Genomic DNA, 11,099 nt, shown 5'->3' on the forward strand with positions numbered 1-11,099 from the left:
CTCTTCTCTGTTCAGTAAGCTGCTTGGTTGGTGTTTGCAAAGTGCCAATCAACTGCTGAAATAAACACGGCGTATGTCTCCCTCTGCTGGAAACTACTGGTGTTTAATAATTGCAGCTGCTGAGACAAATCTAAAATAAATGTACTGGTAAAGCAGCTGGTATTTAGATGCACAGTGTGACCGACTAAAAGATATTAGGGAGGTTTGCAAAAAACTTTTATTATTTTACGTGCAAGTCTACTTTGGCATCTCTTAATCAATTTTATAACCTCTGCATTATGCACAGACAATTAAGACAGACCGATAGGGACTAAGGGAGAATACATATTTAATGCACTTCAACCGAAAAACCACGCTCACGCACAAACACAAACACACACACAGACACACACACAAACGGCTCACTTCCCTATTCACACACTGTCTGCCACCGCAGACAAGGCCTCACAAGGTTTGTGATAGTGTGGAGTCAGTCAGGATTAAACTTTAATAAGCAAACCATATAAAAGAGAGAAAGAGTGTGTGTGTTTGAGTGTGACATGCGTGTGTGTGCGTGCCAGAGTGCATAGGCGGGCGAGGATGGGAACAGTCCATCAGAGACAGTGTGGCGGTAGCCCTGCCTGAGCTTTGTGGGCTGTGGATTGGGTTACTCTGAGGGATACCGTAAGAGGCCTGCAGCACCAGTGTTAGCTATTTAAGAATGATGGACCAGAAATATTGGAAAATACCGATCCATGAAAGCAGTAGCATGTCTTGTCTACATACTGTAAAGTGATGGATATTTAATGTGTACGCAATATCTTATGTACATTTTAATTGCATTTTGTGTGTATTATCCGTAAAATCTAAAAGGTGTATCAATGCACGTTTCTTAATATTCAATCCTTTAACCTACGTTGTGTTTTGCTTGCATTTATTTTCTGTACTTGCCACCAAGGGCTTTAAAGAACAGCATGGTTTATACAAATAAACAAATAATTACTGAAAAAATATCAGATATATAATTAGTGAGGAGGAGCTAGCAATGCAGTGACTGTATTTTGAGTTGACCACACTAAAGCATTGTTTGATTCAAAATACTTGCCGTCCAATCCGGTCACCAGATATTGGGACACATTTACTATTAAACGCAGTTGCTGCCATTTAAAATGTTTACAATCAGACCAACCGTTAATCCATAAATCAGTGTTGGAGTTTATAGTGAAAGTGAAGCGGGGCAGTAAATGGTATTTCCCGTTAGAGTGAACAAAGATTTAATAATAAAGTCTGTTTCAATTCCTCTTTTACTGCATGAGAAGAGGGTTGTGATCAGGGCTACTCCCATGAAGCCTGCCAGGTCGATGCATCCGGTTCACCTCTTGGGGAGAAACGCGTGGCGAAGGTCTGACACCGGGAGCCTGATGTTAATTATCTGAGTCTGCTTCTTCTGATGACATGTTTCAAGCTAACAACAGATATGAATGGTTTCTTCTTCCCATAATGGACAACACCATATAAGGATTTATGAGTTTGTAGATAGGTTAAAGACTACAAACATGGCCTCTTTGCCATTTCCGCTAAAGCCAAGACAGACCAAAGTTTTACCTGGCTAAATTAGAACATGTAGGTGTGGCTTATTTACCATTCCGCCCACTTCCAATATAAACTGTTTTCTTACCTGTGTTCGAGAGATGCTTCATGAACCATCTCAAGAAATCAAGCTTGTTGACCTTGTGTCTGTCATAATAAACCACGTGTTGAGCATTTACAACTCAGAGTCATACCTAGACCATACCACAAAGGATCAAATTCGTTTTTCATGAACCCATGCAGGGATGTGAACCCATCACACAGTCTGAGCAGTGAACATATGCCACAGACCAGATCAAACGGCCCAAAAGTTTAATATCGATCATTTTGACAACGCTTAGCTATAAAATAGGTAGAAAATAGGGCCAGAAACTTATTTGAAAAGTAGTGTCTCTCATTGTGGCATCTCTTTTGTGTGACACACCAGAAAATGCTCTGAAAACATAATTTAATCGAAAAAGGTGAATTCCTCTCAAACAGAAAGAGAAAATGAGAAGGTTAAAGTTCACAGAGTCAGCGGTCAGGGTTTGTTTACCTGCTACATTCGATCAGGGAGACCCTGAGCCGGCCTTCCACCAGTGCGTCATCGTGGACCGACAGGTCTGCGTCATAGGCCGGGACCAGGGGCGGCTGGACTTGGAACGGGAAGAAGGGCTTGTATCTGGAGGGGGAGGAGGAGAGAAGGAGGTTAGGGGAGGCTAACACTCTGCTAGTCCGTATAGCCACACAACCTAAACAAAAGTTTAAACCCGTTTCCCTTTTCCACTACAATGATCACTTTTTTGTTGTTTGATGTTGATTTGTTGGCATGGTGTCAATAGTGACAGAAGTCACTTTTGACCCACTTCACATTAGGCAGACAATTACAGACTTCGCATACAAGCCAGACAATTACAGACCAGACTTCAGAATACAAGAATAAAGAATACAACTTTTACCCTCACAGAATTAGTACCCAGCAGACAACTGATAAGAACCTTGTAGAGGAACTTTATTTGCTTCTTGTGAATCGAATACAACAACAATACTGAACATGCTTCATATATCAGAAGGATGAGAGAGATCAAGGGGAGAATATGACTATTTGGTTGTTGGTAGGTTGTTGAGAAACATTGAGACATGTGATCTTCTATGGAAGGAAACACATACACACCCACCAAGGCCACAGACATGCAATCTCTCAGTTTTTCAAGCCAACACACCCAGTATACTTCTTCCAACTGTTTCTATTGTTTCCATGCTCATTAGTGTTTCACATACGTTTGGATGGCTCAGCAGGTTTCACTGTGTGCACCCAATGTGTCTACACCAGTTCTAGGATTCCAGCCCTCCCCATTCCAAGTTTATTAGACAAGCAACAAGTTTCAAGGCGGTTCCGTCAAGAGAAATTGATACTGATTTTAATAAACACGTTTGGCAAGTACCGAGGTACACCCAAAGGGCCACCCCACCTGGAACAGAACTATTCTGCCAAGCCTCAAAAGTGCATGAAATGCCATTTAAGCACAAATTACTAAAATTTATGATTTATAAAAAAATAAAGTGTTGAATAAATTATGCATTCACTCAGTAGTCTTATATACTATAGCTCAATCAACAAAACTCAACAGTTTGTCTACATCAAGGGAACAATCAATGTTGACTTAGACTTCAAAAGGCCGAGCCAGGCCCTCAGTGGGTGTGGAAACAATAAGGATTAGGGTGGCGCTTGAAGCCCTTAAGGCCTGAGAGAAAACTGTTCTCCCTACCAGCATACTGTTGGAGCACATGAGGTACACCAGTCCTATATCCATTACACTTATCTCTGTGATAACCTTTGCTCCGGTCTGGTGTCTATTAAGTTCCAGAAAGTGAAAGCTTGTTGCCAAAATGTAAAGGGGAGCTATTATGTCACTTATGCTCATATTTGAAATTGTAAAAAGATAGAGCAATTACAGAACATTTATTGTTCATGTTTTGATAATAAAACAACAGAAAATAAGAGAATCGTACAATATATTTTTGAGTATTGTATCATGAAATGCTCTGCATCAGCATAAAATTCAGTCAGTTCTGAGGGTAAAACGCTGTGCGGTAATCAGTCCTTATTGTTTCACTCCCGGTATCTCTGTCTAGCAGATGACACTGACTCAACTTTACCCCCCTGACCCCTAACACAAACAGCTACTTGTTCTCCTGGTACAGTGCAGTACTGAATCCACGTTCTTTTGGGTCGATAGAGAAAGGACATCTTGTGACGAGAGGAGATAAAGAGGTACTGACCTTCCCGGATGAAATTTTTGCCATTTCGATCCCCCTGCTAGAGAAAAAAAACATTGCTAGTTCTGGGCTCCTGGTGCCAACTATGTGAGGTGAAAAAAACACACCTCTCATTATCCTTAGCTGCATTGCTGTGAAGAACACAAACAAAGGCCCCAAGCAGCTCGAGGTATACATTCCAACAAACTGCATCGCCACGCAAGCAAGTAATTTCTGTTGTATCACATTCCATTCATAAAGACAACACTGAACAATATGTGATATACAACCCATCAATTAAAAAGTTGAGCGACCACACATAACTCTTTAAAGTGCATATTGTATGGAAATGTATCTGGATGATGACACATATTTGCCCTCAGGAGCAAACTGGTTAGTGTTTTAGAGAAGGTATAGATCGATAGATGTGGATAGATGTGGCAAAAACAAGTCAACGAGAGTCATAGGCCAACCAAGATCACTTCACTCACATGCTTTCATGTGCTGGAACAGGTCATTGGGAGTTCTGGTACCAATACAAATAAATAAGTGTACGAAAAGAGTGTGCAGTTGCCAACACCCAGATAAGGTAGTTTGTTAGCAAAAGGCCCTGGACACTGTCAAGTCTTCTTAATTGGAAAACAAGCTTGCATTTTGTCCCCTTTGCAGAACAAGCGGGCAGACAGGAGCGTATCGCGTTCCTCAGTCACCATTAGCCTTGGCCAGTGGAGCTCTATTAAAAATGGATTAGACGACACCTCCTCCGGGATACTCTGCGCCCTGCGCGTTGGCCCGCGTGTTCACCAGGCTGTCTGCAGCCTCCTCCCGGCCTCAGCCCCTATACTCACACCATACGATACCTTACTTACTGTCCTCAATGCTGGTCTTTAAGTTACCCATCACACCCTGTAACAACACGGCGCTGCTTCACCTTTCAAACAAGGGGGGATAACGCCTGTCTTATAAAACTTGAATGTGCCCACTTACGAGATTCTTTACGAGGTTTTGAAAGTGGCTTGTGTTACCATGCCCGTTTACTCGGAGCGTGGGTTAAAAGTGGGGCTCAAACACATGTGAACCCAACTCTTCTGATTTATTCAGAGGAGTAAAGGCAGACTCTGGTCTCGTCGTGCGCAGGCTTACAGGTGCTTTAGTAATGAGACTGGGGGGGTTTAAGTAGACAAAGAGCCAGACATTCCTGCTTCTAATCACAACATTCTGATGCGATAAGCGCCCCCTTGACAACACTTTGGAAAAAGACTTGCTGGCGCATACGAGATTAATGTACAGGAGGATCTGGTCTTAGTCAAGTTGTTTTCATTGGTATTCTAGTGTTTGTGAAAAAGAAAAAGCATGTGGCCTTCCATTTCAGACTCAGAAGGCTTGATTAATCCTGAGGGAAATAGTAACATTACTATTGTCCTGCTCTAGATTAAACTGTAAAAAACGAAGAAAATACAAATAAAATATAATTGTAAAAAATTGACCCTCCCCCAACCTTAAGTACAAACTCTGACAGCGAGCCCTACAGGTCAACAGTTATTGTAGTATACAAACACTGCAGGGCTCCCAGGAGTTTGAAGGGGCCCTTTTCATCCTCCACAACACCTCCCTCTACTTGGTCAGGAGTCGGGCGTTTGAGACAGAAAGGAACAGAAGGAGAGGATGAAGAACACCCTTATTGTAGAAGAGCAGAGAATCAATTGTGATGCAGTCAGAGTGGGATATGATGGAATGACCGCTACGGCTCACTAAGCCTGCTCACAGGGATTAAAACGGGAGCAGAAAAACATCCATACAGGTCACGCACACTTGATGAAAAATAAACAGAACAAAAAACACACACGTTTTTAATAAATATAAAACTCGGTTGACTATCATATCAGTTGTTTATACCAGTAGGGCTCCAACAAATGAACACTTATATAATAAGCTCATCTAAAAACATACGTGCGAGTGCCATATCTCCCTGATTTTCCAAAATGTTTCGCTCCACGGTGAACTATGGAAGATGGGTTAAATCCCAGTTTAATCAAGCTAGAGTCGGAGGTAGAGGATTAAACGCTGTGGAGGGACCTGGCACGGAAATGTAGACTAATGTTTCAGACAGTAATCCTGATGACCACATGTGGAGCATATAGGGGGTGAAGGGCAATGAGACAAACTAAACGCTGGACGCCAAATGATTCAATACTAAACATTGGAAACTGATGGATTTACCCTTGACCTATAAAGTATCACAACCCCTTGATACCTTCATGGATGTATTGTATATATTAAGGTTTTAACCCCAGAGCTAAAGGTGGCAGGATGTACCTTGTTCCCAAACTGCTTGTGTAAATATAGCAACTTATATTTGCACAAAAACAAATGAATTATCAAGAGCTTGATGATAGACATCATGTGCATGTGTTAAAAAGGTCAACAGTTGGATTTTCAAGGCTGGGTCGCAGGGGCAGAGTAAGCAGATGTCCAGCCCTTATGTAACACACAACAACCCTGGACAGCAGCTAAGCGAGGAGCCGAGAATGTGTGGGGGAAAGTGTATTCCATTTCCTTCCCCACATAAGTTGCGTCTTCCCCCCAACAATTCTTATTGATATCCAATAGCTGAACTGACTATTGGATATCAATTTATTTTTATCCAGTTTAGGTTTTCGGATACTTCCATGTTCGGGAATTTTGGGATCATTTCCGGAAGGATGATGAACGAATACACACACACACACACACACACACACACACACGCACACACACAAACACGCACACACACAACACACACACACACACACACACACACACACACTAAAGCCTATAGCAGCAGTGGCCTGGTCACTGCTGCTCGGTCATGTGATCGCTGGCAGAGTTTTTACATCATCAGCATTACATCATCGCACAGCGAGAAGCCCGACACCAGAATTGGCGATCTGCAGGAACCTGGCAACGTAGCATCAGGCCGTGATTCAATACACATTATTGATCAGTGCAGGAATATATTACAGCAGTTATAATCATCATGAACTGACTTTACAAGTTGATGATGCCTAAAAAAAAAAGCACTACACTTACTGTATAAGTTTAAATAAACAGCAAGAGAGCTAATACAGAAAGACTGTACTTCCAATGTGTTTTATGATAGGGCTAGATTAGAAAAAAGCTATCAATATTGTTATGATTGTTGGTGTAAGGATATCTTCTTGGTACTGTTGCATGCATACAATTACACCTGCTTACAAGCCATTTGAAGAACAAAGAAGACACATTTAGTCAAAGCAACTTACAGATATTCCTAAGAAGAAAGTATGACCGATCCCTCAAGGCTACATATAGTAGAACGCACACATTGGGGTCCGAACCTTACAACCTTTGGGCTGTGATTCAAACACCCCCACTGCTAGATGATCCTGCAGCAGGTGCAGTTAAACCCAAGCATGATTCAAAGCACTGATGCTGCATCCACACCAATAGCCTTTGAACGGTAAGTAAAAAGAGAAGCTTTCCTTCGGAACAACTGTGCGGTTGTCCCTGAAGTTCGGCATCAAACAATCTGATCCTTGTTTGCATATGAACTGACACAACTTTCCCCATTCGTCCCTGAGCACATGATAACCACGCACTGCGTGTGATCATCACAACTACAAAAGCGTAACTCCCGTGGAATTAGTAATGATGTGTGAACACAAGGAAACTCCATCCCCTTCTGTTCAGGCTGGTGTCGGGTTGGCATGCACCGCAAAAATTAGGGAAACCGAGATGCAAGGCGTTGTCATGATGCCAGCATTTGTCACTTCTTTTTCTTATTAATGTCTATTCATCTGTCATTTTTACATATTAAACCATGGCACGCTAAAGAAAAGCATCTAGAGTATAATAAGTTTGCATCAGCCAAAAAGACAATTTGTAAAATGTTGTTAAATGGTCCATGTAGGAGTTTGTCACTATACAAGTCAACCCCACTAGCAGCACAACCCTCCAGTCTGCGGTCCAACATTTAGGCCCGGGCCCACCCTTTGAGAGGGTCCCCGGGGAGAGGCGCTGCAGCGTGGGTCAGCGTGGCTGGGTGAGCTGCCTGAGGTATGGGTCCATGTGCGGGGGAATTGGGGGCACTGATGCTAAATTGGAACCCATGCTGTCACAGCGTTTTGTCTCCAGGCTGACGGATGCGTTCACAGGGAAAAGGGTGCACTGTACAAACAGGGGATCCACCTTGGTGGCTGCTTGGACTCCCTTTCATGGAGGCAATTTACATTGAAATAATTATTTTTAGGTTGACCTTTCTTTACATTCAATAAATGTTATTATACTTTCATCCTCATCATCGACACCCCCCCCTTGTAATTTGTTAAATGTAGAGTTGGTCATGACAATTGTCATGGAGTTGTGCATGACAATAATTATGAATTTTATATTAGATTTGAAGCTGTGAAATTAGCTTGAGGATACCATAGAAAACTTCCTCTATAATGAATCCCCTCAGGGATTTCTCCATAGTTATTTTTGGTAAAGTATCTGATACCCCCCTGTTCAGAACAACAGCATACTCTTTAAGCTAGTTATTTGGCTAGCTTAGCATATTGTATCATTATGATTAATGAGAGAGAGACAGATTTCCAGGCCCATAGAACCATTTAAAAAGGGGCAAAACCAAAATAAGCAGAACATGTTCTAAGGTCGCATCTCCACAATTTGGTTTGCAAGAGATACTTCAGGGAAATGCTTATCCGCTCGGTCTAATGTCACAAGTCAGCGCACTGACAGCGAAAGAAGATACTGCAGACAGCTTTTTTTTTTTGTCCATATAGATCCATGACTGATGTGGTATGGAATAATTCCCACTGAAACCGGAGACATTGTGGGGAGACCAAATACCCAATACCAGACTAACAGTGTGGTTAGGTTTTTTCAAGATGATGATCTCAAATTTCCTTCACAGGCTCTGAAATAAATGCCTTGTCTTTGGCATGTAGCCCTGTTGTAAACCTGTGATATTGAACGAGCCATCCATTTGCAGACTGTTTGGTGGCATTTTTTACCTGCCATTAACTTACTATTCAAAAAAGTGCCTTGTTTCTTTATCAGATTATAAAGAACTTTTGACTCATTAAAGTACGTCTGCCAAGCAACTACATAGAATAAGGTACAACAGCCCAACACGATACAAAGACAGGTTTAGGGATCCATTTTCTGTTTTAAAGCAGTCAATGATCTGAAAATTGCTACAGCACATTGTTGTTAAAGAAAAGTGGTTAGCAAGCGGTTAGCGAGCGGTTAGTATAGATCCTCTGATCAGCTTAATGGAGGCTATTTTTCTCTGAATGTTATTGTAATAATGGCCTGATAAACTTGAATTGACTTAGACCAGGCCAACATGATGTGAAACAGCAAACATGGCCGACAAACTACCACAAGGCTAACTAACCAACATGCCTTGATGTGTGCCGCTAATACCAATTATCTGGTTGTTTAGCACTGGAACAGCAAACATGTGCTTTAACATGCATAAATAAAAAACAATCACGGAATATTAAAACTAGAATACAATCTCTGCTCTGTGAGCGTGTTGTAAAGTAGACTCAACCAAATCAGGAAGGAAGAGAAAAAAAATAAAGATCAACAATATGATAAAAAACAAATGGAAAGGCGACAGGAAGTGGGTGCAAGAGGAAGTAAACTGCTGAATGCACTCTCTCTCCTCACTCTCCATTACCTTCAGCTTGTGTGACATCTGTCCATCTTTTCTAATCGATTTAGTCAGAAAGCCATTTCTTTAACCTTGAAATAGAGCTGGGCAATTAATAGGTCTGTGAACCTGTCAGGCATGACAGGTGGAGCAAAGCAATACCTCTGCCAGGGTCAAGGGTTTGATGGGCCATTCATGGTATTGTGAGGGCATACATTTTGGACTCAATTTTACACTTGTTTCTTAATATAAACCACAGATAATTGGGAATGAATACGAATGTCTTGTTATTATAGTGTGCAACAACAGTATTATCTGTGTCATTATCTGAAAGGGTGTTTTCATATTAAGTTGATTTATTTGGCTGTTTTTGCACCCATGAGTATAGCACTTGTTTAATGAAATACTAGTTTCTTCTTCTTTTTCTTTTTGTAAATATCTTTCTATTAGGGGTTATTGCAACGATTTAGTCTCATGGTCTATAAATCAAAACCGTTACTTCAAATGTTTCTAATCAATCCTAAATCCCAACCTGTTGACCTCCAACAAGGTAAACAGATTCCTACTGCACATTTAGCCTACAGTCTGGCCAGGTAAACATCATTCTACGATACCTTTAGCATACAGCAACCTAATACAGTGAGACCAGTAAGACATCACCCTACTACACCATCAGCCTACATTCAGTTCAGGTAAACATGTCAACAGAGTCTGAATAAGGTGCTTATGTGTAACTTCATTTCAACACAAGAAAACATATTTTCGATCAAAGTAGTCGTTTTGAGAAACAACCAAATATTTGAAAAACAGAATCGTGATTAATGTACTCAAACATACCACAACTTCCAATACACATACAAAACCCTACTATCTATTTATACATTTGTACATAAATGCTGGTGTTTTTTTCAGAATCAACACATATTTCGAAAACAGAATCACAATTGTCAAGTGCATGGAAATGTATTCACACAAACCCACACACGAGACCAACAACAAACCCACACATTCATCGTAGAACAGAGCCCTGAGATGGTACAACATCTAGGAGGGAAGCCAGGAAGGTTTGAGGAGGTGTCCTGGTTCATTTCAGACCAAGCTATCCACAATACGTGGTACAGTCTTTAAGTCACACCATAGACCACAGCAGATTGGAAAGTATGGGTTAACTCAAATACACAACCAGCTAAAACGTAGCCCACAAGGGCCAAGGCTACCCTGGGATTAGTTCCGTGCCTTGGATGTTGGTTCCAGGACGGAGATGGCGTCACTAGTGCTTACATCCTGGTTGCCATGGATACCCAGCCTACTGGCAGCCATTACTGGACTGAGCTCAAGTCTGCCCAAACCTTGAATATGGGTAACTGGGCAACAAGTAGGCCTACCAGTTGTCCTGGGTTACAGGATTTGGACCATCAAAATGAGGTCTGGTTCCCCCGTCATCGCCTGGTTTAGGGTCAAGTGTGGTAGGCAAGGATTGTTTGACCATGTGTGAGGAGATGTCTCAAGGCCATTTGTCAACTGTTACCAGCAACACTAGCTGTGTTGTTGTGGCCTGCATGCTGTCAAGTCTTATTTATAGGCTCCTCTTTTTGACTCCACTACTGTCAAA

The 11,099-nt window shown here is 41.7% G+C and overlaps 1 protein-coding gene across 1 annotated transcript in view; it reads right to left on the reverse strand.

Moving 5' to 3' along the window:
- Positions 1-11,099, reverse strand: part of pdzd8 (PDZ domain containing 8) — a 33,936-nt gene that overhangs the window by 21,491 nt on the left and 1,346 nt on the right. The window contains exon 2 of the mRNA XM_030378846.1: positions 2,105-2,230. Within this exon, the coding sequence (XP_030234706.1) occupies positions 2,105-2,230 (126 nt within the window). The remainder of the gene's footprint in view (positions 1-2,104; positions 2,231-11,099) is intronic.

This window comes from Gadus morhua, chromosome 15, assembly GCF_902167405.1.
Source record: "Gadus morhua chromosome 15, gadMor3.0, whole genome shotgun sequence".
Classification (NCBI taxonomy): Eukaryota; Metazoa; Chordata; class Actinopteri; order Gadiformes; family Gadidae; genus Gadus; species Gadus morhua.